Source organism: Dermacentor albipictus, chromosome 8, assembly GCF_038994185.2.
Source record: "Dermacentor albipictus isolate Rhodes 1998 colony chromosome 8, USDA_Dalb.pri_finalv2, whole genome shotgun sequence".
In the NCBI taxonomy this organism is placed as follows: domain Eukaryota; kingdom Metazoa; phylum Arthropoda; class Arachnida; order Ixodida; family Ixodidae; genus Dermacentor; species Dermacentor albipictus.
This window is the reverse complement of record NC_091828.1, coordinates 108659497-108687025: the sequence shown is the minus strand read 5'-3', so window position 1 is coordinate 108687025 and position 27529 is coordinate 108659497. Positions and strand designations below refer to the sequence as shown.

The window sequence follows — 27529 nt, the reverse complement described above, 5'->3', positions numbered from 1 at the left end:
TTATGCCTTTCCCTCTAAGTGGGTACATGCCAGGGTGAATGGTCACCATCATCAGCATCACTTAGAACTCTTCAAAAGCCGTTGGAGCAGCGCATTCGACAGCAGCCTCCGTTATTCTCGCCTTGGGTTTCCTTGACGCCCGACCACCGCCTGCCTGGAACCATGACCCGGTTTTTCGTCGTGCGGTCCCGTTCGCCCTCCCTGATATCTCTGAGGTGAGCGCCGTTTATTTCTTGCTCGCCGATTGATGTACCGAAAGATTGTTGCTCAGTTGTTCCCACCAATCGAGACTCATTGCACTGAAGTGACCCGCACCGGCCATGCAGATGCCGTCACCAGCCGGCCACTCGAGTGGTAATACTTATATCCGTTAGAAGCGCTTGACATCGTTTCCTTTAGAGCTCTCTGTACCGTTTCGAACCGTTTCCGGGGTATTCGGAAACGTTCTTTTCTTTTTCAACCAATTCAATGGGCTTTAGTTGGCTTCATGTCACTTCGCATCGATGTTATACAAGCTCGTGGACCTGACTGCAAGACCAGAATCGTCGTGAGTTCCGTGCCACGAAACATGTGACACTGTAATGCTACTCTCTTACTTCGCGTGCCTTCCCTCGCTTCGATACCTTGCTCTATTACATGATATCCAGGGAGCCGTCCTTCTCACCGTCCGCTTCTTTACTCGGGCGACATCAGTCTTTTCGTTACATGAACAGCACCTCAAGCGTAAACCGTTTCTCTATCCTTACTACTTCCGGTGAAGTGCATAGAGATACGACAAGGATTTCCTATTCACCTCTTGTTATTTACTGATCTTTCACAAGAGCTTTCTTGTTTCTTGTTTCGAAAATTCAGCGGCAAGATGCACCCGTTAACTGATTTGCATACGCGCTCCCACAAACGCATATCCTGCTGACCCAAATACGCAAGTGATGGCACTAAGTATTTGAAGGTTAGCTACGCTTACGCTTACCCCTCAATAATAACACGCCATTTCAATTTAAGGATGTAGTTCATTTATTTATTTATTTATTTCAATTTATTTAAATAAAACACTTATTTATTTATGTGAACCACTCCGCGCGAGGAGGGTCCTACAAAGCAATACACGCACATTACATTATATATATATATATATATATATATATATATATATATATATATATATATATATATATATATATATATATATATACACACACACACACGATGACGCGTACAGCTGGCACTTCCAAAAAAAAAACAAGCACAACTATTCTCCAAGTTTCAAAAAGTTAGAATTCGCAAGGAAGGGAATAATGTTACACGAACAGACACAAAATGAGCGCGAACTACAAATTAAACAGCGGAATTGAGGAACCAAAACTTATACGTTCAGAAAATTTCAATCGGTAATTCTTCAGCGGGAAAAAAAGGGTACGTGTGTTTGCTCCAGGCCAAACGCATATTTTAGCGGAGTCTGGCTGAGAAATCGCCAAGAATTGTTTAGACACAGACACAGATTTAACTATTTTGGAGAAATTAGCTTTCTTTATTATCTTAATTGTCAAGATGCCAATTAGGGAGCTGTAAACAATCGTAGGAGACGTGAAAGTATTCTGTTTCTAGTAAAGCCCACATCCTGTGTTTCACGTTATCTTTTTTGTTCATTTTTTGCGTAGAAAAGAACTTATGCTAAGTATCGAAAAAAAAATATACCGCTTGACTACGTACCCGCGCACGCCCACACGATAGCAGCACCATGAAACAGTCTCAGAGGGCAAGCAAGCTCCGAGATTTCGAGCGGGGATCTCGGAGGTCATCGTTTATCACCGCGTTTCATCGTCATCGACTTTTTTTGACGTTGGTACGCCGTAATGGCTAGGATATGCTTGCGCGTCGTGTAAAGGAGATGCATGCTGTTAATGTCGTATTTCTTCTTGCTAATTCAAGCTAGAAATCACTTCCCCTCCCCCCCCCCCCCCCACCTGCGACCGTTTCCTCTAACATCCACACTAGTGCATTCCCGTCTCGTAGCGTTACACTCGTCATTTCTCGTTCAATCGCTCGTTGCGAGGTCCCTAGTTTATTCTCAAGTTTCTTTGCTAATATCAAAGTATCTGCGCCATTTGCAAGTACCTGTAGAATGCAATGGAACGTAGCATCTTGTATGGGCCCTAATCTATGCGTGTCGCCACGTACGTACAGACACCCTCACGCATTCCCGTGCAGATCACACAATGACCCTATGTACCAGCGGTACCAGGCCAAAGCCCGCCGCCACTGGAAGGAGATCTTCGCCTCGTTCATCCTCCTCGCGTGCTTCGTCATGGTCCTGATGTTCCTCGCGGGATGGAACAAAAACATGGTACGGAAGCCGTTAAGGCCCGAAGCTGGGCTAGCTGGAACTTAAGCATTTGAGACGCTTCCAGCGCTTAGGGTGCACATGGAACACATCGGAAGAAGGAAAAAACTATCCGACAGAAATGACAGCGTCCTTACTTGGCATGATGCATTTCCTTGTTGTTTTCCAGAATATTTCTGCCACCTAAGATGGAAGAGGAACGCATGACAAGAAAGAATGACAACAGGACAGCAAGGAAAGCGGCCTGCTGTCTTTTGTAGCATGTCTGAAGTGTCACCCCTTTATATGTAATATCTACAATTCGATTCAACGTAACAGTAATACCCCCCTATCCTTTCTCTTGCATCATTGTCTGTTTGCTTCATGTGCTCTTTCAGGACATGTGTTATTTCAAGACATTTACAGCGCTTGAAGGTGCCCTGCAACGCTTTCTTTGAAACCACCGTATCTGCTCTAGATCTATTCTCAATATGTAAAAAATATCAAAGAACAAAAAGAATTATGATAATGTACAGAAACCCAAGTTATCGGTCATGGAAATTTCAAATTAGCAGCAAAAATAGAGTTCCCACAACTCAGATTTTACGCGCCTTCGCATGTGCGGTAGCCCTGGCCACGAAAAGACCTACAGCGGTCGCTGTTACTTCTTCCACCCTTATACTTCTGTAAGGTCTTGCCGATTGTTTATCAGCAAAGACGGACTACACGGTATTTTACATTATGCAGAGCTTTCAAGCTTGCAAGTTTCGAGAACATTTGCGGTCACAACAACGGCCTGAGTGCGAGAGAATTGTTCATTCATTTATTTTCTGATTTATTGGTAATCTTTGACGTCATGTGGACGTAGTCATATTTGGGACTCTTGGGGAAATATGACGGCACCCTCGACACACCGCACGAGTGCCCACCGGGGCGATTTGTCGAGGATGTCATAAGAAGTGGAAGTACAGCCTTCATTTTGCCCCCACCATAAATAACCCCTTTTCCGGGACAGGAACACACAGTTTTCATAGAATACTTCCTACGAAGTCCGAACTGTGTCAGCTTCGCTATGCAGTGTTGCTTAAAGCATGCACGCAATACCGGAGGCTTTAAAGACGTTTCATTGGGCTAGTCGGTTTGCAGGCTGTAAACGGTCCCTGCAACACCTGTCTTCAAGAGTGGTAGATAAATTGTACTAACAAATGATACTGATCAATGATACAATGCAGTAGGGACGTATGGAATGTCCCTATAAACACCGCTCATGCATTCTTGTGGCTGCACCTAATCCTTGCCACCTAAACTGCTCATGACGACGTGAATACCGGCCTTGTAGGTCCATTGTCTGGATTTGTGAAGACGTCAAGAACAACCATAGCTTTATCGAAGGCCAGAAGAACAGCTTCAATGCTAACATTATTCATATTACTTCTGGTGCTTAAATATCAGAAAATACCACTGCGTCCAATGTCTAGACATAAAACGTAGACCAACGCAGTGCAAGGATTTTGTCATCGCAAGGCTCAGTTGTCCTCTACAAAATTCCGCGTCTACGGGCTACAGCGCGTCCTTGTCGTTTTGCGCTCGCTCTGTTTATACCAAGATTCATCTGAACGCAAGCTGACCCATCGTCGATGTTCGTTCTGTGGTTTTTTGTCGTTCCAAGACACGCGTTTGCGCGTTCGCAGTTCTTAAGGTTGCGCAAAGCGTGTTTAGCAAGCCACGTTGGCCGCTAAAAAAAAGAAACAGAAAACTGCAACGCCGCTGTGCAGTTGTCGACTACAAAGGCGGCGACAGCGATGTAAAATGCACTGCATGTTTACAACAATACGCGTTGTTTGGACTGCATCGGACTACTCGCCTCTTTCTCTCTCTCTCTCTCTCTCTCTCTGATGCGGCGAACTCCCTTTCATACACAGGAGGTAACGCTACGAAGGCTAGAATTACATAGAATACATTTCTAGAAGATTGACGCTCAGCCACCTCTCCCCACTTTGTAAGCCACTAAAGGACACAATTAGGAAATCGTAGGTAATCTTGGAGGCTTTTAAGAGGCTCGCCTCCAGCTGATTCTGTTCCAGCCGAATGCCTACACACTAAGAACTTTGCATAAATTACCGAGAGTTTTGCGTTTTCTTTTCTTTTTTCTTGCAGAAATCCGACGTCAAATCGTTCCGGGGCTCTCGCCAAAGGGGCCCCTTCGGTCTTCCCAAGACGCCCTGTCCTGAGGGCGAAGAACTGGCAAGTAGAACTTTGTCTAAGGGAGGAAAAGAAAATCTTTGCTGGTGTTACCCTACAGGAGGCAAACGCGCGAGGAAGCGCAATATGACATTTCCCTCCCTTTCCTTTCCTTTCCCTGGGCAGTAGCGCAGGATAGGTCGGGGGAGGGCTCCTCCACGAGAGACCAGTTACTGTGCGGCACATTGCCCAACTTCTTTCTCCCCAAAACAAGAACATCCAAAGAGCTTTTGTTCTTGTGATTCGTGTTATAACACACATATCTCGCTTGCGTACACTCGTAATCTAACTCCACAAATAAGCTCCACTGACCCGGCGGAACTATTTGAAGGAGATTACGAATGTTTTCCACTTGATAGAAGCTTCATGAAAAGAAATTCGCTGTTAGTAAGAGTAGCTGCAGGAAGCTCGACCACTGTGGGAAGAGCCTATAGCCAGGGACGTTTGATCCAGCCAGGTCGCACTTTGGTTCCAATTGGTAGGTTAGACGTACATGTGGAACGCAATTACGACTGCATCAGAGAAAACACTGACGCGATACATGAGCACAACTTACTTTGACTACGCAGGCAAAGCTACGCAAACGAAGTGCACGAGTCAGAGCATAAGTAGTTTGCTCTTTAAGAATTGAGTACAGAGTATGATTCCCTACAACTGGTTTAAATACAGGCGGAAAAAAATTCTACGCTATATCAGCGTTTGCCTTCGTCTTCGCCGAACACCCAATGCTGCCGAAATATCGTGCGCGTTGAAGAAACGAGAGTCTCGGTAGGTAGACTGTAAACGAAGTGGCACCCTTAAGAGCGATTTAGTGCCTATAACTGACAGTTTTACACCCTTACGACTGCAAAAGTGTGAGTTATGTGCCGATTTGCGCCCGTAACGGAGCACATCGAATTACAGTGTACGGCTGCGTTCGCCCCTCCCGCCTTAAACCATGAATTGGGCGTCATTCCCACCCTCGTGGGCGTAACGCCTGCCGTAAAATATTGTGCCACTGACCTTACATCTCTTCCATTCAGTGTCAACCGTCAGTTATGAGTGATACAACAACTTTTTTATAAGAACACATCACGATTTTCTGCGTCACTAAGTACGTCTCGCCACCATGGAAAGGTTCGTCACAAAAAGGGGCTCATCCCAAAGTACCAGCCTTGTTTATTATTATAATTTTATGTTTTGGTCTCAAAAGAAGCGACACCAGAACTGCAGCGGGGTGATGCATTACGTCTTGTCGTCTCCTGTTAAATTTGATTTTTTACGATACGAAACGAGGAGAGCTATCGCGAAATTTTTTTCTTACAGGCGTTGCCTTGCGGCCACAATGCCTCCGTAACCAGGAAAACCGAAAACGAGAGTGATATCAGTCATATCCTGCCTACTTGGCGTTTTGATAAGAGTGCAGAAGCTCCGTTATCGTAGATCTGCTTGCTCAGCCACTCAATGTCGTCCGCGAGTAGGTACAGCGACTACGTACTGGCCATAGACGTCATCTCCACGACAAAAGCAAGACATTGCATGTACATGTTCTAAACATGCACAGTTCTTTGTATTAATGAACAAATGGATGAGGGAGTAAATACGCTAACTCTAAGCAATGTTTCAGCGTATTCGAGGCCGTAGTTTGGCAGGAAGAAATGGTTTTAGATGCATCGCTTGTTTACGCAGCACTAAATAGAGAGAGTTTGGGAGTAAACCTAGTAAATAATTGACAAGATGAATATATGCGTCGCAGACAACAGAGGAAGTGGTCAAAAGGCCACTGGCCCGGAGCGCCACGGAGGCGCCGCAAGACGACGTGCAGCCTAGAGCAAGGGCACGCGAGGGTATGATGACACCGGCTGTCGACGCTGTGACTGAGCCTGCACTGGAGACATCGGCTGAACAGGGGGATCAGCACCTGGAGCAAGGAGGTGAGGCAGACAGACGCAGACATACATAGACAGACAGAGGCGCATGGATGATAACATTTATATAGGCAGATAAGACATTGAGACGGAAGATCTACAAGGTAAAGGTGGATAGCCATAGATACACGTATGCACACAGGGGTATAAAGAGAGGGACGGTCCGACTTATAGATAACTAGGTGGTTAGCTCAGACGATCGGACTGACGGACAGACAGAAGACAGACAAACAGACAGATGGATAGACATAGATAAGACAGACAGACAGAGACAGACAGACAGACAGACAGACAGACAGACAGACAGACAGACAGACAGACAGACAGACAGACAGACAGACAGACAGAGACAGACAGACAGACAGACAGAGACAGACAGAGACAGACAGAGACAGACAGATGGATAGACATAGATAAGACAGGCAGACAGACAGACAGACAGACAGATGGATAGACATAGATAAGACAGACAGACAGATGGATAGACATAGATAAGACAGACAGACAGACAGATGGATAGACATAGATAAGACAGACAGACAGACAGATGGATAGACATAGATAAGAGAGACAGACATGGATAGACATGGATAGACATAGATAAGACAGACAGACATAGATAAGACAGACAGACAGATGGATAGACATAGATAAGACAGACAGACAGACATACAGACAGACAGACATTACCGATTTATATCAGAGTTGGCCGGCGCGAAGAAACTGATGTCACCTTGCTGCAAGAAGAAATTAATGTGTCCCAAATTTGACCTAAACATGTCCCATGAAGCCCACCTCAATCTGTTCCAGGCGGCGAAATGAACGCCGCGCCCCGTGCGGCGGTCACCGAGAGGGGTGAATCCGCGTGCAACACTTCACTGTGCCGCCACATGAAGGACTGGTTCGACGCAACGGTCGGCAGCCAGGCGGACCCGTGCAAGGAGCGCAACACGTTCGTGTGCCAAGCGTCAGTCGCGTTCCCCACCTTCGACTCCAGCCCAGCCAAGGTCTGTGGTACACGCCGTGCAGCGCAAGTCGGTGCCTTTCCGTGTTGCGACCATACGTACCACTCAGAAACTGTAGCTTATGCAACCGTAATCTTTACCGGGCAGCGCTTGCGGCGAACGCTAGACGCGAAGGCGACCTTTCTGGTTCTTTTTATTCCTCTCCCCCGCACGGCCGGTGACGCCGCTGTCGCGGATGCGGGGAGGCGAGCGCCATCTGGCGGTGCTGCAAGGAACCCAGCGGCGCGCGCATTCCGCTGTGATTGGTTGAATTGTCTGTCGACGGAGAAGAAGAAATCCCGGGAGCCTAGTCGTAGAGTTTCGCTGCAAAATGGCATATTGTGGAGACTGTCCTCCATAATGCAGTGGACTTAAAAAGGTTGTGGTGTTGATTGTGATGACGATAATGATGCTAGTGATGATCATTAAGTAGAGGAAGAGACATCTATGCATCATTATCAGTTGATGTCTACAGACTTCGAGATCTATTATCGTAAGAGTAAATTGGTGGGCCCTATTTGCAGCATGTGGCGACCTCAGAGGGAAACAGAACGGACGACCCAACCTTCGGGCAAAAGCATGGAACCAGTGAAGCAGACGGCCAGGAACTCATGACGTCCTGCCTGAAATACGCGCGGAATCCGGCAGAGGGAGTGCAGGATGTGCTGTCCTTTTTAGAACACTTCAACCTGGACCTGAGGCGCATGGTTGACGATCCCACAGATGATCCCGTGCAGCGAATGATGCAGCTTTCTCTTGAATATGGCGTCGACGCACCGGTGTCCTTTTCGCGGAAGTACGACGTTACCGCAGAAGCATCAGCGCCTTTCACTGTTCAAGTAAGGTTTAGTTTTTTTTTTTTAGTAGAAAAGATTCGCCGGCAATGTAAAATAATATTTCAAAAAATCAACACATCGAAATTACCCTTGGATGCCTTACTTGAATCACTGCAAACAGAAATTCTATCTAGGACACTCCATTAGCCAGCGTGGAGGCTTTTCCGTTCATTTGCTGCTAAAGTGAAACCAATTTTATATTCTATGTAAACTTTCACCACAGCCAAGCGCCGTAGCCAGCCCAGTAATTAAACAGTTAGCTACTGAACCTAAGTTAATTAGCGAACGGACTGCAATGACTATTCAATTATCTAGTGTCCGCCGTACTGAAAGAACGAAGGGCGAAGAAAACATAATGACATCCCTTAAATCCTTGTTTTACTTGTTTTTATTTTACTAGGTCACCCTGTACCTGACAAACTACACAAATTATTTTTATCCTATTGCAACAATACATATAGAAGTACTTTGTTAATATCAATGGCATCGTAAATAGTTTGAGGAAGTGTGATCCAAACGTAAATAGTCGGTGAACAGAAGCTTTTTGGAACGAATTTTTTTAATTGGCTTCAAAGCATGTTTATGAGGATGTCTGGTCATTCGTGCATAATAGGTTCGAAATATAACATATTTGACGTTGGTGATAATCTCAATCAACATGGCGATTGGTCCTGCCACGTATGCCCGCCTCCACTGATGACATACGGCAAGCGACTTCCTTTAATCCTTTCTAAGTTATCCTTGCAGAAACCATAATTTTTTGGCAAGAGGTAGTCTGCATGGAAGGAAGCAAATGTCAAGAATAATCGCAGAAATATGAGTCCCAGTAACCATGATTATATAATCTGATGGCTCGCCACCGCAAATATACACTTCATCTCGCTCATATTTAGCGAATGTCCACGCGTCGCATCATGCCAAGGCAAGGCCTATGTGCGTATCTTGGGAGTTGGCTGCCTAATGCATATCGCCTGCATAGGACGGGGGCATAAAAACTGTCCCGTCGATTGTATTCATACTTTACAGCGTTACGATTTCAATGAAGAAGACCGCAGTACGATATTCTGACTCCAAGGCCTTGATTTGCCTGGCATGAGAAACGCCTTCGATGAGCTGCCAAAAACTCGACTGAAGTTTTTTCTTTATTTTTCTGTCTCTTATAATACAGACCCACAGAATATAAATTCACTTCGGTGATAAGATAGCGTCAAAAAGCCTCAATCCGTTCAAAATACGAAAAAAATTAATAATGTAGAGCTGGTAGAGTCTGTGGAGTTCTTACCCGTCCTCTTGGGGCAAAGGAACGACAACACAGTAGTGCAAACAATCACAAGGGCGTTTCTTGCACTTTTCGTAGATCAATGCCTGCTAGCCGAGTTGCTATCCACAAAACATGCCGGTGGGCGCGCGACGCATCGCGGAAGTCCGACTCACCGCGACCGGATAACGAGCGGATATGTTCGCCCAATGCTGGACACCAACGCCTGGTCGTTCGCGCGTACGTTCACGCGAACGGTGGCGCGTTCGAACGATCGCATTCGTTCGTTCCGGGGTAGGCCTCACGAGATGGTCTCGCAGAAGCGTGGATCGGCGCACGCGCAGAACGTCCGCGCCGCTTGCTGTACCCGAGCCAAAGAGGAAGAGCCTTCTCCTTTTTGCGCCCAAGTAACCCCGCCGTTAGGTGGCGTTAGCAGAGCCGCACTCGCGCCATCTCTCGCAATGCGCTTCAACCATGCCGACTGCCGCTGGCACCGAGCCACGCGGCGAAGCCGGATTAGAGGAGACGGGAGCTATGCAGGAAAACAACATATCAGGGGACGCATGAGAGTCGCGCATCCCCACAAGTCCTGCACGCAAATGCTGTCGCTTATTCGTCCTCACCAGATCACCTTGAACCCCGAAGTGAAGGAATTCGTCAACGCGCTGCACTCACTAGAAGAGGACGATGTCGACGACTTCTACCAATTCCTCCTCACGCACTACGCTCTGGTGGAGGACGCGAACGTGACAGAGCAGCTCATGGATGCGGACGAAGAGAGTGAGTTTGCGCAACGTGTTTCTCAGTCTCCAGCGCTTATGGGCGGCGAGGTGGAAATGCTACTTACTCGCAACCGATAATCGCAATAAGATGAGCAATGCGTAATGCTGCAGCAAATTCCCGGAGGCCACTCGGCACATATGACCCGCCATATGCGCTAAAAAGTTGAAGTTAGCAACGGAACTGGTGCCGCAAAGGCAGCACAAGTTTTCCAGGTTTTCTAATATCGTGCTAACGGGCAACGAGAATAGGCACCCAGCAGTTCATTGAATGTTGGTAGTCATTCCCCTGAAGTGTGACCGTACCTATAGCGTGCACTTTAAACGGCCAGAAGTCATACTGCTACCGTCAATAAAGACTAAAGACTCCGTGAGCGCCGAATGACGGACATCGCTTAATGCATTAGTCAAGTTATGCAATGCTTCTTGTGCAATAATGTCAGTGTTACAAGGAAACACTTAAGGTAGTGTCGAGTTAGAAAGTCAGCTGTGCCCAGCGCGCACCATCTCTACCGTCAATGCGTGCGCTTATCGTTTTCGCATAATATAGGGGGGAGAGGGGAGGGGGGGCTTCGAAAGAGTTAAATATGGAGTTCTGCAGGCCAAAAACCACGATCTTATTGTGAGGCACGCCGTAGTGGGGGACTCCAGGTTAATTTTGACTAAGTGGGGTTCTTTACCGTGCACCTAAATCCACGCACCCGGATGCTTTTGCATTTCGCGGCCATTGAAATGCGGCCGCCATGGCCAGAATTTGATCTGCGGTCTCGTGCTTAGCAGCGCAGCACCAAAGCCAGCAAGCAACCACTGCGGTTCTTCGACCGAGTCATAATGTTAGGGACACTTTTTCTTTTTTTTGCGAAAGCCTCCCGCCGCTAAGCCTACTTTTTCGAGGGGACAGCGTGCCTCTTCCACCGCGTTAGCTCGATCTCTAAGTGATCTTTAAAGGGACACTAAAGCGAAACAATAAATCAGTTTAGACTAATGAAGCATTCTTTGAGAACCCTGCAGGCAGTCATTTCAAAAGAATAGTTTGATTATTACATGAGAAAATGAAGGTCCACGTATCAGTATTTTAATTTCGCGCCGAAACCCCAGCGCCGGTACGTCAGCGTGACGTCAGGGATTCCAAAGTATGTTTTCGCATTTGGGCCGCGTTGGCTGAATAAAGGTTCCCGAAACTTGGCATGTTTAATATTTGGCTCCTTTAGAACACAATGTAGTCAATCTGTACCGCTATATATAATTAGTGGACCCTAGAAGATGCCATCAAAATCCAAGTCGTCACAGCCCCCAGGTACCGGAACTTAAGTAGGCATCGCCACCCGTATTTCGTTCTTGAAAAAAACCAAACGTCTTGCTTACCAAACATCTTATCGTTGTAAGAGTGGTGTTTTTGGTGTTGTACAACGGTAATTTACTGATGCAGAAGAAATCATTTTTCACTTTAGTGTCCCTTTAAACAGTATTTTGCAATTACTTCGCAAGAGAGAGAAACAGTAGCAGTGAATGCAGCGTAGCATCAAAATTATACTAAACACTGCGCTTCCAGAAACAGCCTCCTCTCTGGAAGTAGTTGCTGCGCCATACAATTTCGTTGCTCATATTTTTTTTCTTTCAATCTGCAGCTTTATCGTCCACAACTTATTTTGTTTCTTGTCTTCTGAGTTGTATGATGTGGCCTTATTTTTTCCGGGTACTGCTTCAGTGTAGTGTTCGGAAATATCGTTACACTACATTGCAGTGAGCACTGAGGCACATTCTACACTGGATTAGTTTTCGTCCGTTTGTCGTTAACCGCCATTAAAAACAGCGCTGAAACGCCGGGCGAAACCACGTGTGCCCGAGAACCCTATCGCCACCTAGCGGCTTCGCCAGCGTAACTGGCGCGTGCAAATGTGAGATTCGGGGGCTTCACTATTCCGCTACCATGTATCGCGCACTTACTTTGCAGAAGCATAAGTATATGATATCCAAAAGAATACTACAAATGCGATCGCATGTCGATGTGCGAACTACATGCCTGTGTAAGTGTTCGTCAATTGCCACTGCTTTACTCTACGATTTGCCTACGCAGTACTGCTCTCGAAAGATGTGCGATTGGTTTTATGCGCTCTATGCTGGTTAAGCTTGTTTTTTGTTCTTGCGTCCTACAGCGCCGTAGCGCGTGTATTTGAAGGGTGCCGTAAGCGTACTGTAACTGCGCGCGCGTGCGTGCGTATTACAAACGTCTAGCACCTATTCCTGCTTCAACCTCATTCGTGGCTGTCATTTATGCAGCAGTATTAAAAGTAAACGGATAACAGCGCACGACCTACAGCATACGCATAATGCAACATGAATTGAAAACGTGCGACGTAGTTGCCTTCCCGTCTTACACACAAAAAAAAAGAAAGAAAATGCATGCGAAAGAAAGTGTTGGGACAGACTACCGTTCAATTTCGACCATCTGCGGCTCTTTAACACACACGCAAAACTCGGTTGCACGAGCACTTTTGCATTCTAAATTTGTTGGAATGGCAGTCGCTCCAACTTGGTGTTCAACCTCGCACCCAGCAGCACAACGCTATAACCACACAACCATTGGGACGGGTCAATCCTTGTGGCCCTTCATAACGTGCATTCCTGTGTTCGCTGAATCTGCAGTCGCAGAGTTCGTGAACAAGACAACGGCAGGCTCCCGGCGACTACTCAGAATGAGCATCGGAGGCCTCGCCAACTCCACGGGCATCTCGACAGGTGCGTTTATACGGTGACACCTCGGGTCACGCTACGCTGTAGGAGCCATATTCGGAATCGCTCAATCTGCCCTCTCGCTTTATTTTTTTTTATCAATCGCTTCCCTGGACGATTTCTTCATACCACGCCCAAGCCCCAGGGAAGGTACTACGTCAGTGTGATGTCACGATTTCAAAAATAAGTAGTTTTGCAATGTTCGGGCCCCATTCAAACGCAGCAAGCACTTTTCTAAACTTGCTCAATCGTTGACCCGTTGGTCTCTTTAGCACGCATATCGAAGCATCTTCGACAATGAGAAATTAACTACACCGGAGCAGATGTATGGTCGCAATTTGTGACATCACACCGGGAAAGCGCGATAACATCAGAGCAGCGTCACCACATGTTTTTCGTGTATTTTTTTCTGGCTTCACAAGCCTTTTCTTCGTGGTAAGTGAGGCATCTTCGCTAATTTATAAGCTAGACTTACTAATATCGGTCAACTTAACATATTCCTTTTGAGCACATTTAACTAACTATACCAGTGGCATACAGACCCTGTGTCATCGTGTACGTGCGTACCTGGCGTCGTCATCTTGTTCGCGTTTACATGATTCTTCCAAGATGGCGTATGCCAACGATGCCCCACCGACACCTTGGCAAATTTAACGCTCCATCCATCAGATTTATCAGCATTGGTCGAACAAGGGGTGTAGCTGCATACAACGTGTCGACAAGTGTATACTTCTATTTGTCGAAACATCTTGCTTCGCGATGGCTACGGCTACGTTTCTTATTTCACCACTTTTCATCACTTTCTCTTTGAAATTTTGTACATTTACTTATTTATTAGGCAGTGTCTATTGTCCCTGCACTCACCTCCTAGTGGCTCTCGTAAGATTACGTCAGGTTAGGGCCCACCTGCAGGCTCTCGGGAACACTTGCCCGCAGTCTTTTCCCGACAATTCGTCACCTGACTTCCGAGCGCCAATGGCAGGTGTGTGCCGGGAGAAATTCGTTTCAGAAGTTCTCCCGGGTGGCGAGAGATAGACGCTGCCTATTTATTACATATCACGACCTATTACATACTATGCTATGGCAGGCAGGTCTGAGGCAGGAATGGCTACACATAGCCATTGGAGTTAGTATACATACTTAGCCACAATTCTTGTTCAGCAAAAGCAATCTAATAACAAAACTATGTAACAGAATAAAAAATAGAAATAAAGATGCTATCGGCACGCGCGTATCAAAGACAGAGCTCGATGACACACCTTGCCATCAGGGCAACGAAAAATGAAATAAAAGCACAACGCTTACAGCTTAGAAAGAAAAAAAACACTCAGATCATGTGGAAACAAGGTACCAAGTTCGCCCCGAAAAGGAACTCGTTGCACTCTCAAACACCTCGGCAGGGGCACATCGTTCCACTTCCGAAAAAGCAAGCGCTTATGAAGAACGCGTTTTTAAAAAAGCATTCGTTCTGCATGAGTGTAATCACCGACTCGGATTTTCCTATTTCGTGCGGCAGACCGGTGGCGGTGGCTGTTCCCTCGGTTCGGCCTTTCCAAGCACGGCATCAACGAGACCAAATTCGCTCAGAAAAGGAAGTCGTTGCACTCTCAAACACCTCGGCAGGGGCACACTGTTCCACTTCCGAAATAGCTAGCGCTTGTGAATAACGCGTTGTTTAAAAGAGCATTCGTTCTGCATGAGTGTAATCACCGACTCGGATTTTCCTATTTCGTGCGGCAGACCGGTGGCGGCGGCTGTTCTCTCGGTTCGGCCTTTCCAAGCACGGCGTCGACGAGCACGTGACCGCGGACGAGCAGGCGCTAGCCCTGGTGGCCTACCTGTCGCGACCCGAAGAGAGGCCGGCCATGCGGCGGGTACTTGCCTGGAACGTCCTCCGCTACCTGGTCGGACCCAAGGCGGACGTCGTGGCGGCGCTGAACCGGACCCGGGCTGCAGAAGACGTGCCGGACAAGGACGCAGCCACGGTGGGGGGCGGTAGGCCAATACTGCAGGGCAAAAGTTCAAGTTCTCGGGAGCTGTCGACTGACACGCCGCTCTCACTTGAGTCACTGTATAGTAAACGCTGGGAGCGCACGCACATTTCCATGCACTGTCAGTGGTGGTGCCATGCAGGTAGTCATTATCTTTTGCTCCGCTGTACCGTAGACCAGAAGCCTGAAGTTAATCTACCGCGTGCGTTTGGGATAAACGCACTTAACCTCGAACCCCGTGGCCATCCATCGGGGCGCGGCCTGTGCCAACACCCCCTATATAGCACAAGGCCTGTGCACTCCTATCCATGACGTCATGCTACCTGGCCCGACTGCCATAGAATCTAATGGGGATGCTCCCGAGTAAGCAACAGTGACTTTGACGTCGCCGCTTTCGTCACGCCAGCCTTGGCAATAGAAATTTCGGGCCAAGTAGCATGACGTCATGGAGCGTAGTGAACAGGCCTTGTGCTATCTAGGTGGTGTTGCCTGTGCACGCGGGTGCCATCGGTAGAGTTCGACAACGGAGGCAGCTGACGATAAAGCCATCGCACGGGACGACTGTCGACAAGCACGCGATAAGAACAGACCGAGCGTTTGTCAATGTCGTTCTTTCCGCAAATGATGGATGCCACGCACGAGCGCTGCGAATTCTTTCCCATAAGACCAGTATTTGAACCATTGCACCGTTTCTGCGAGGCGGGTATCTTTTGCCGTGGCCTGCGGGAACTGGCTTTTAAGAACGAAAGAACAACAGCGACAACGATCAGACTGTTCTTATCGCATGCTTGCCGTCAGTGTTCGCCGGCTGCGGCTTTGTAATTCTAGCTGCCCCGTTGGCCCCAGTCGTGAAGCATGCAGCCCAGCGCGTGGGCTCCGCCGACAACTGGCCGAGTGGTTCAAGATGAAGTGCTCGTGCTCGAAACGGATGTGCGACAGTAAAATAGTCTGGCCTATAGAACATGGATTTTTCATCCAATTACCAGCGGTAGCTGTGGAACTATTGTCTACGAGAGATGCGAGCAGGGCTGTTCAGCCAGCACGAGAATGCTAGGTATAGTACTCGTACGTGGATGTGCCTGAACTTCGTACTTCTGGCTTTAGATGGCTTCGTGGCTTTCAAAGTCATCATATTTAAGAAAGTACTGCCTTATCAATTAATAAATCAACACTATTGAAGTTGTTCTGCGGCAGGAGTCGACCACAGGACCTCGACAGCACGGAAGCTATTACGCCAGGTATACGGCCGCGTCGACAAGCTGAAGCATTGCAATTAGTAGTGATTGTGCGTGCTTGCTCAGTTTTATTACGCTCTAGATTTTAAAAAAAGTACAAATTGCTTTGAATTTCAAGCCAATTGAGGCCCATATAAAACATAATAAACGAAGCCACAGGAACGGCTGAAGCTCCAAGCACGAATATCCGAGACCCATCATTCCCATGGTGGCCGAACGATAGCAGCGCCAGAGTTCCATGTAGTGAGTATAGGAAACTCAGCGTTACAAATGGCTTGCACTGACGTCATCGAAGCCACCATGCTTGTGCACCGGCTCGGTGAGAAGCTGGGTCCGTGACGTCACGTTGAAAGCTACAAATACTCAACAAATTCACGCGTGAACACGGAATGTGTGAACTTTGTGTGTGTGTGTATATATATACATATATATATATATATATATATATATATATATATATATATATATATATATATATATATATATATATATATATATATATATATATATATATATATATATATATATGAACACGTATATGAACGCGAGAGGTTCGTCAGGCCGCGGGGCAGTTTCTCAGAGCAGATAATAAAGTGGCTGCCTAAAATAGAGCACTTGTCTTCAAAGGATTTGTGGTTCCACCTAGTCGTCGTATACTTGACCTGGTAAGAAAGCGCAACCACAAATACCCGCACAGCTAAAACAAAAACAAGAAAAACAAGCAGACAAGGGATAGACGCTGCCTTTGTCCGCTTCGTTTGTTTAGCGATGTGTGTGTGTGCGGGTGTGTGTGTTTCTGTTGTTTTCGCTAGCTTCATCGAGCACAGTACCATTTTATTGGCCCGCGGTGCCATGTTCTGCACCCCGATTTCAGATCACCGGAGATCATGCCCTGCGAATCGCATTCCGCATGGTCGTTATAGAAATCAACTGCCTGCAGTTCTTACGTAGCCAGATTGACAGGTTGCCGAATGGTCACTGTGCTACGAACACGCCAATCTGTGGGCAGTAAAACCCACGAGAGCTATAAGTAATGCCTCAAAGGATCGAGTCAATACTTAGCCAACTAACGTTCTCTTTATAGCCAACGTCGGAGACCAAGTGTCGGCGACTGGTGGACAGACTGAGCGGCGTCCCGCACAGGGTCCTGGACTTATTCGACGGTGAGCTGTAGGTTATCTCGTACATTTAGCAAAATACAACGCCTCGCAGCCGGTGAGGTACAGTGAATGCTACTCCGCATGCCTAAACGCACACTATACACAAATGCTAAGAGATAGTTCAGGGCTGTAGGGTAACGAAAGAGTCAACCTTAAGAAGACTGCATACGTGCGCAAGACAGGGCGCAAATTTGGATTCACAAGATTTGCAGCACCGGTTTTCTGATGTAACATGCCCTTGATCTAGTTGTTTATTTCAATCGGTCGCTCATAACACAGGCTTTAATTATTATGCATTCCAATGTGAAATGAGCGCAGTTTGGCCAATATCATTTCCGTGTGGAAGAAGTATATGTTGTGATCACTGTAATCACTTATTATATCAAGAATATCACTCGTGTCAGTTCTCATCGTCTCTGCTGTCCACCATGGAAGCTGAACTTAAACCAAACAGCCCAAGTTAGTTTCGAATCCTTCTGCGAAACTTTCCATAAAAATTCTCTTAATTTGCACGTAAGCTATAAAACAAACAAATTTGGCCGCTTCAGATGCTCTGAGAGATTAGGTCTCCAGAACTCCATCACCTGCTCCTGGTTCCGCGTTACGGATTTGTAAATGGCACTCTTCAGGTTTTTTTTTTGGAAATTCCGAATATTAGGCAATTTTCATAAAAGTTATGAGGTCCTAAGTCAATATTCTGCTTCCTTCCGTGGGTAAAATTCAGATTTCTCTTTCAAACGCAAATTTATTGTATTAAAATCCGTTTAGCACTTGTCTAGGGGAAGAATTTAAGCGTTTCATTTCACGTATATTTGGTGGGGAAATCACAGTAGGCCACTAAGCAAAGCTTCCTCTTAGTTTACAAAAAAGCTTTTTGTTTGTTCATTGATACTTCTTGCTTTTGGCCAGCGACCTTGGATAATAGAAAGTTCACTAATCCGATTGTAGAGGACTGTTCCCACGAAATGCTGTAGCGTATGATGTGAGCAAGAATTACAAGGGCTACCGAGGAGGTCTCCTTTTTGTTGCAATCGCATATGTTAATCGCACAACCCCACCAACCCCTTTGTTGGATGTTTGAGCGAGTGTACCATAGACCCAGCGTTGGGGGCGTCAGCTGACGCCACTCATTGCCCTGGCGACTGGAGTGAAACATCCTTTCAGTCGCAGGCGTCACACATACAATACGCAAGCATACATTACCCAAGCATACAATGCCCAGCAACGGGCCAAGAAAGCTTCGCGTGCTACCGAGTGGCACCAAGGCTGCCAAATTTGACCTCACTGTCTGTAGACCTTGTGTGGTTATAGAGGGTACGAAGTGCTTTGTGGACACGAGTCCTACTTCCGGCTTTCTTAATGTGTCCAATAGACTGAAGTCGCACACGAGTCATCTCTCTTTGAAAAGCTTACCACTGGAATATCAACAATTCCTCCTCTAAACTGACGAATTCGAGCGCAAGGAGAAGCATTTCTTAAAGGTGAACTGCAACAAAACCTTGCCTTGGGTTCAATGGGTCATAAATGAGCCCTAAAAGCTACAGGAGCAATCTTGGCAGAGCTGCAATTATGCTGTTATGCATAATTATGTAATTATGTTTTTAGCAGCCTTTAAGTAACGCCTAAGCAGGCGACGCGTACATCTGCTTGTCTGCGGATATAACGTCGCATGACGTCGTATAGCCACGGGCGGCAGCCACTCTCAGAGGTCATGCGTGTAGGAGCCGCGAGTTCCGAGTCATGCGTCACTTCCGGCGAGCGATAGAGACGGCACTTTAATTTTTTATCTTGAGTACCAATAAAATCAAATATTGCGATCCTTTCCTTGCACATTCACTCGTATTTCAAGAGCGAAAGTTTAAACAGATGCTGTTCTACATTTATAATACCTTAAACTGAATGTTATTACGCGGGCAATAATTTTGTAGCCAGTTCGGGGATAGAATCTGACATTTACTAAGCATGCATTCCATTCACAGGCAAGGCTGCAGTGCCCGCAGCGGCCATCACTGGTGTGACCGGCCTCATGTCACAGCTCCAGGATACCATGGCTTCCATCTTCAAAGACGACGCGACGAACGGCAGTCCCATCGCGGCAGGAGGGGACTCGACACCTTTTCCAACCGCCAACGCTGCGTCGCAAGCGGCGCTGTTTCCGGATTCGAGACGACGAGACCTGGCTGACCCCAAGCACCTTTTCGTGGCGCCCGCAGCCACGACAAAGGTTGTTCTCTCTTCAGACCATTTATGCGGGAGGGGGGGGGGGAGGCGGAGATACCCGTGGTGTCTGTACGTCAGTGGCTCCGTCCATTCGTAACCGGCTGTTGGTCAGGACATGCTGCAACCCGAACACCATGAGTTTCGAAACCGCTACGCCACCTGTGCACCTGGTGGCAATCTGGGACGGGAAACGTAGTCTGATGCTGCGTATAGTCATCTACAGTCTGATGCTAAATCATTTTCTCTCGAGCCCATGAACAAAAAAGGATATCACAGCCCGTGCATCCACCCTTGGCGCAATGGCCTCTGCCGGCCCTCAATCTATATTCCACCACTATACGTGGCTTTCTGTGGCACATTTATACAGGCTACGCGCGGTGGCTCGGATTACCTTGCTAGAATGAGTAGCAACTGTAAAAGCCGCCACTCCTACCTCCGGAGTGTACCGCATCTCCCTACGTTAAGGCTCCTTTCACATACTGGACCTCAGCACGTGATTGCAGGTTCGACACCTGCACGCATGATGATCGGATTGGAACGCGCAAGCGCTCCTGTAGTGCGAGTTCGTTATTGTTGAGATAGCAATTATATGGACACTCCAGGCGCACTTCTATAAAGTCCAAGCGTAAAGTCCAAGCACGATAATATCGTCACTGCGCGCCGACGTTGTATGTGGGAATGAAACTTGCGAAGTTCACCCCACGACCACGGCTCAATCTCTCGCGCGCAAGGGAGGAAAACGGGACGGAAGCTCGCCTTTCGTTGAGCGCAAGGCACCGGGAGGAGGAAAGCGCGTTCTACTTCGGCGGCTGCTGCGTATGGCACGGCCGCCGTTCTGGCTTGAAACGGCTTCGTGACTTTACAAGTTACAGAACGAAATGCCATACTTTAAGTACAACAATTTGGAATCACTACGCCTCTACGTCGAAATATACTGCTTTTAATGAGTGTAGAAAAATGCGATTGCTTAAACATTGATGCGCATACAGCGCACTAAGCGCCGCCAGAACGTCGGAAAGCACACGCACGCACATATGAAGACAAATGCACGTTATTACCGGTAACTCCTATGGTGGTTGAATGACCACTCCATCAGACTTAGCTCTAGTAATTTCCGTTAGCCTCATTCAATGACCACAACTGTGTCTTTCTTGCTGAGCACGACCGGAACCATGCTGCAGGTACCCGCGCGGGCAGCAGACAGCTTCCCCCGGCGCTGGCTGCGTCGCCTCCGCGCCTGGCACGGGCTCCCGCCGCTGGCGCAGGCGCTGCTTCCGCCGATGACGTCAGCTGTCAGCGTGGACTCGCCGGCCGCCTTCTTCCGGCCACCGTTCTACGTTCCTGGAGCACCGCCCGAGTACAACCTCGCCGCGCTGGGTCAGGTGCGAGTGCAACCAATGTCTTTTTTTTACGATAGCAATTATATGGACATTCCACACGAATTTCCGCCGTAGCCTTCGGCGTCGCCGTGATGTCCCGTTAAAATTCAAGTGCCATAACATCGCGGCTGTGCGCCGTACCCTGTAGGTGCGAGCGAAACCTTGCTAGGATGTGTTGAGAAGGATGTTGGCTAGATGCGGTGCTGTCTTCTCGCGCTCGGAAGGGAGGAAGGCGGGGAGTGTACGCGCCATCTTCTCACGCGCGCAAGGGAGGGAGCGGGAAAATGTGCACTCGCTAGGCGGATGGAGGTAAAGCTCCTGAAACTTCGTAAAGTAGTGACACTCTCCTCCTCCGCCTTCGCTCCTCGTTTCTCCTCTCTTTCACGCTCCCTCCTCGACCGTGGCGCCGCCTACATTGCTCGAGCGTAGCAACGGCGCCAACATGCGCTCCTCGCCACTCCGTAGATGCTTCGCGAGCAAAAATGGCGCTGATGCACGGCGCGAGGGCCCACGTGATGCTATTAGGCCAATAGCGACGCGGTGTCGGCCACGGCCAGAGCGCGCGAGGAGCAGGCGGCATTCTTCAAAGCGTGGCAGCACTTTACGAAGTTTAAGGGGCTTTAGATGGAGGGGGAGGGGTACGCATCTCTTCTATTCCAGCTGCCGTGGCCGAGTGTGGCCACGCGCGTCATATCTTGGAGGCAGTGTGCGCTGGGTTCGAAGGCTAGCCGACCTGGGCTGTCTTCTCACGGCCTAGGTCGCGTTGAAGCGTAAGGCGCCAAGACGGAGAATTCGCTCGCCGCTGCTGCCTCTCTTCATCACGCTAGTGTTCTGTCAACGTGTGTCCGCGGTCATCGAGTGAGGAGTGATCGTGTTTGTCTGTGCGTGCGTGACGACGTGCTTGAGTCAGTTAGTAAGCGAATGTTCGGCGAAATTCAGTGAGCTGATAAAACGACTAACCTAGCTTCGTATATTTGCCTAATAATTTGCTATCGCAATCAATGTTTCGCCTTTCTGGAGAAACTGCGACTTTTTAATGTTTCCATTGTTTAATTCTAATCCCTGTTAGCGATAAACTTCTTATGATCCTATATTTTTTCGCAGTGTTGGCTGTTAATAAATGTAGCACTGCTTTAAAACACTTGTTCCTAGGCTGGTTGGTTCCTGTAATAATGTAAATTTGAAAGAGCTCAAGGAAAGACATGGACAAGACTAGAATCATGGACATGACGGTAGAATCAGCTGCTCTGGTTCAGAGGCTAGCACAGAGATGGCCGCATAGCGACTCGAATAAAAGTCTAGCAACTTTGACAAAGCGACGTGAAGAGGTAGCACGAGGGGGTTCTTCGGATAAACTCCAATAATATAGGCGAATATTGCAATGTTTTTCATCTAATAAGGGAACATTATGCTTGATGACTCAAGGAAAACTTCTTAAACAGTACAGATGGAAGTTCAATTGATCAATTCTGCAGTGTTGTAAAAGGGTACTTTTTCAATGTTAATGGTTGACAACAACTTACGTGTTGAATGAAGGGCACAGTATTTAGTACTCAAATGGAAAGCAAATATGCATTTCACAGTTTTTTTCATCGTGCTGTCGTACACTTGCTACATTTTCTCAAGTGCGGAAGTGCTGCTCTCGGTGTGCATGCATGCGCGTGTGCGCGTGAGTGCGATAAAGCCTCTAGCGGTGCATTCCGTCGAATACACATGCATCTATTTCTGTATTCGCTTCTAACTTTAACTATCTGTAGTAGTCGTCCATCCGTGTCTATCAACCTGTGTGTAGCACATGCCCCCACCCTCTCATTTTTTAACATATATCTATCTATCTGTCCATTTGTAAGCTCAGCTCTGTGCACATGTCTCCTTACGAAAGTTAACGATAACTCTGCACCCGGCGCAACCAGGTCATCGCCAAGGCCCTGGCGCACGAGCTGGTCGAGCGGCGCCGCTTCGATCCCGCCGTCGGAGGGCGCTGGCGAAACTTCTGGCAAAGCCGCGACACCAGCGCCGCCAACGACAGCACTTACTGCCTGCATGCCGGCCACAACAAGGCGAGTCTTACATGCAGCCCGGCTCAGATTGAAGCATTCCCAGCCCGAGGCAACGATTCCATCACGGAATGTGACAATACCTTCTTTTTATAAGGAAGTGCAGAAATCGTCCACACTGATTATCAATCTAAGCGAATAGCAGAACTCTTCGCTGTCAAGCAATTGGTTCTATATTTTTTTTTTTTACTGATGCGGTTTAGTGCGCATATTTTTTGCAGTGAGATTATTTAGGCAGTGTTCGTTGTTTCGTTGCCTAATCCGGTCGAAAACGGAGCCGTTATCCAACAAATCTGTAGCGCCAGTATAGGTGGCTACACGCACACGCCAATACGTCGTACGTACGCTACCTCCAAAGGCGAGAGCGCCGGCATTAAAGGGGACGGCCGTCCTCCTCGCCCGCCACCCCACAAGGGGAGAGGGCGGTGGTAGAAGAGAAGGGCTGTCTTTTCGGAGCGCTCCGCCTTTTTTAAAGCCTCGAAATGTTTTTGCACGCCCCAAAGCTCACTCCCGCAAGAGCGCATGCGCATCAAAGAACTGAGACAGCTGGCGTTCGGTGACGAGTGCACTCCGTAACTTATTAGCGCGAGAATGCGAGTGCTTTGCGTAGGCACCTTTAATCGCCGTTGAAAGTCCGACCGCCAACTGCCGCCTCCACGAAAACGCACGGAAGTGTCACAGAAGCTAATCTTAGCTAAATGCCTGCGTAATGGTTTCAAAGTACCTGCCGGCATGTCTTGCGTTATTAGACATCATGCGGCTACATATCGCCACCTACTCAGCAGATCAGGGAGCGTAGTTGGGGAAAAGGGCACTGCTCCTCGGCCCCACCATAATACGAAGAGGGTTAGTAATGCCCGATGAATCCCTGACGTGCTGAGAAAATAAAGAGAAACCGTACAAAGACTATGTTGATACAGGAGCATAAGGAAGCCGAGAAAATAAAAAGAGCTATACAGAGTCGACGCACTGTGCGGATCGATGTTGTTAAAAGCAATTTACGAGTGTAAGGCCAGCAACGGTGTCCGTGTCGCGAGACGCGTGTACGACGACAGCACGACGGCCGTTTCTGGCGAATAAACGTTGCAACTTGTTCCATTACCACCTGCGTCATTCTTGAAGGCATCACAATGTTTCACAGCGTGTTAAAGCGTGAGCTGCCACTAGAGGAGGATGGGGGAAAATGACGCGGCTCTCGTTCTATAAACATCTTGCCGCTGTGCGATGTTACACTACGTAAAGGGCAATAATGGTAGTAATAATATCACAAGTTTTGAGTAAATATATATACAGATGGTAGAAACTAACCCCCCCTCTAAGATGCAGCGTGTGTTCAGAGCTGGGCAGTCCAGCTTGATCGAAACGCGTGGCAGCTTCGCAGGGGACACCTTCAATCGCAATCGATCGCGATCGCGATCGATGCCGATCGGCATCCGATTTCTCGGTCGCGGTTGGCTTCTTAGCTCAATCTGCGGAACGGGAGACAATTGCGCTCGAAAATCTCCATCTGAATCCGGCTCTATCGCGATCGAAAGTGGCCATGTGGCACCGGTATAGATTAATCATCTTAGGAATACTCTGAATAAATCTTTAAGAATGATCACTACAAGTAGTAAACAAATATACTACATTAAATACTTTGGAGCAGCCCAAAGTTCTAACAACAAACTAAATAAATTTAGCCAAGGAACAGGATACGATTCCAACAAAGGACAGACAACAGTACAATTAACTCCACAACATTTATTTAGTTTATAAATATGAACAGAAGTTTTAATAAGTTGTGTAACGACAAATCAAAATGTCAGCACGGAAGAATGTGGAATTTTTTACCTCACGTAACCAAGTGAAAAACAATCAAATTTTAATCTAATACAGCGGAGCACAAATGGCACGGTTCCTTTCCCCAAATTAGTATAAACGCGCGTTTCAGCAAATTTCTCTACGTAATGAAGAGGGCAGACTTTCTTCTTAGTAAATTTAAAGTTACCCGAAAGATAGTCTATATATCAAAGGAGAAAATAATATTTTGAGCAGGCTTACGCTTCGCCTTTAAGAGTAGAACGCGACAGCATTCAATGATCCCTGAGTGCTTGTCACGTTTCCTGGCAACTGCAGCTTATGTAAGCGTAACGTCCACGGGGAAACCATAGGGAAACGCTGGCGGCGAGCACTATGAACGAAGGCGAGCTTTGTGGTTCTTTTTTCGTGGGCTGCAAAAAATAGAAGGCGCCGCGCCGCACTTACCAAGACAGACCTCAAACGACAGCAGAAAACGCTAGAGCGTTAAGAGGGGTTTGTTTTTGAGTTTCCGCGTAACAGAATGACGTTTTATCGTATATTCAAATTACAGTACGACGCTATCATGTCTGTAGGTTGTGTGTAAGTCGTATTTTACGATTTTTCTTATGCATTTTACTTTCAGAAATTCAATTAGTTCCGCAGATTTTTGGCGCTACAGGGAGGGCCTTTGCGGTAGGGTATGCGTGGTTCGAAATGATTATTCCCGGAACGATGGTCGACGCTGGACGCAGGACGCAAACACAGAATGTTCTGCGACGCGGGGTCCTTAACACTATCGCACTAATAAAATAAAAAAGAATATGAATATAAAACCGTCCTTTTCGCACGTAGGGTCAATCTCACATGCAGACACCTAGAACGTCACACTGCACACAGGGTCAGCTAGCCCCAATTTCTCGCACAATAATCTCTAGTGATTATTTAGGGAGGGAATCTGTTATTCGGCGCCGGAGAACGACATTTGGCGACAGCGGTGACCTCACGAAAAAGGACGTTCTTTGAATCTTTCTCCTGCATTGTATATCGCTAAATTCGTTTAGTAAATCTTTAATGATTCTTTCGGGAGTTAATCTCTTATGACAGTGATGTTTATTGGCATCCCCTCTGAAATGCAGCGGGGACAAACAGCCACTTAGCCTGTTTGATTCAGTGAGGTTTTACTACGTCTCTCGCTATCTAGCCTTTTGCTTGTATGATCTCGAGCCTAACTTTCGTATTTAAACCTCTATCACTATATTGTGTCATTGTATACGCTTATAATCACTCCGTTTCTATCCATCATATATTTGTGTGCTTTTTTTTTCACCAATACTCCAATCGTCTCTTGCTTATATCGACTGCTGACACCTTGACACATCAATCTTCTCTGAATCCCAATGCTTCTATAAAACGAACACTGCCCACGGGTCTCACTGGGCGAGAGAAACATGTCTTGGAATTCAATTGCGGTATGTCAAGTCGTTACCGGGCTTATTCTTTTTGCCTTCAACACGCGCATGCCTCATCCCGCGGCTCTTATTTGCTCCGGTGTTTTTGTGCTCAGGAAGCCGGCTCGGGCATGCAATAGCGAAGCACACCCCCTTTGCATTGTCAAACAGATTTTCTCTCGTGATTTCTTTCTTGCCGGTTCTGTAAATCTCGATGAATATTTGTTGTTCTTGTTCTTCTTGTTGTTCTTGTTCTTCTTGCTGTTCTTTTTCTCGTTGTTCTTGTTCTTCTTGTTGTTCTTGTTCTTCTTGCTGTTCTTGGTGTTCCTGTTGTTCTTCTTCTTGATGTTCTTGTTGTTCTTCTTCTTGTTGTTCTTGTTCTTCTTTCTGTTCTTGGTGTTCTTGTTGTTCTTCTTGGTGTTCTTGATGTTCTTCTTCTTGTTGTTCTTGTTGTTCTTCTTGTTGTTGTTCTTGTTGTTGTTGTTCTTCTTCTTCTTCTTGTTCTTGTTCTTCTTGTTCTTCTTATTCTTCTTATTCTTCTTATTCTTCTTCTTGTTCTTCTTCTTGTTCTTCTTGTTCTTGTTCTTCTTGTTCACGTTCTTGTTCTTCTTCTTGTTCATGTTCTTGTTGTTGTTGTTCATGTTCATGTTGTTGTTCTTGTTGTTGTTGTTTACATCCTTTCCATCCGATTTACCATCTGTTTCTGTAACTTTCATTTTTTTATGACCCCCCCCCCCCGATTGTTTCATTCATCTGTTGTTCAATGCCGCAGAACGACACCTGGCGCCAACGGAGAATGAACGAAAGCGAGCTCGCTGACGGGGCTCGCCTCGACGAACTCCTGGGTTGCAGGATAGCCTACTTGGCCTTCCAGAGAACCCGACTCACCGCCACCGCCGGGAGTGGTGCTCGTCTGACAACGACGACGGAATTGCTGCCGGGGGTGAACCTCTCGAGCAGGCAGTTCTTCTTCATACTGCACTGCGCGCTCGGCTGCGCCATGGGAGGGCAGCGGAGCCCGGCCGACCTACAGCAGCGATGCATGGTCGTGTACCAGACACGAAGGCGTCTCGTCGACCGACCCTGCGGGCAGCTCGCCGAGAAGGGAAGCGGTCCGAACGATTGCCGCTACATATAGGCTGCTATTAAAGGACAATCGAGAGCTGAGCTGTGCTTGTA

General features: G+C 47.4%; 1 protein-coding gene across 1 annotated transcript; it reads left to right on the top strand.

The window, feature by feature from the left end:
• Positions 1 to 53: 53 nt before the first annotated feature.
• On the top strand, positions 54 to 27529 carry LOC139049011 (uncharacterized). Its single transcript, XM_070524029.1, has 14 exons — positions 54 to 215; positions 2209 to 2344; positions 4478 to 4564; positions 6297 to 6474; positions 7279 to 7475; positions 7997 to 8311; positions 10193 to 10346; positions 12992 to 13084; positions 14819 to 15063; positions 17389 to 17467; positions 19444 to 19688; positions 20866 to 21066; positions 22977 to 23123; positions 27123 to 27529. Exons 1-14 carry the CDS (start codon positions 163 to 165, stop codon positions 27486 to 27488), a joined length of 2496 nt encoding a protein of 831 aa, XP_070380130.1. The 5' UTR covers positions 54 to 162; the 3' UTR covers positions 27489 to 27529.

What these genes read in the sequence shown, in the direction of transcription:
- LOC139049011 (XM_070524029.1), top strand. Translation starts at nt 163, where the DNA reads ATGACCCGGTTTTTCGTCGTGCGGTCCCGTTCGCCCTCCCTGATATCT. An exon ending in CTCCACGGGCATCTCGACAG is followed by an intron (nt 13,085 to 14,818) that starts GTGCGTTTATAC and finishes TTCGTGCGGCAG; the next exon opens with ACCGGTGGCGGCGGCTGTTC. An exon ending in CGCCCGCAGCCACGACAAAG is followed by an intron (nt 19,689 to 20,865) that starts GTTGTTCTCTCT and finishes ACCATGCTGCAG; the next exon opens with GTACCCGCGCGGGCAGCAGA.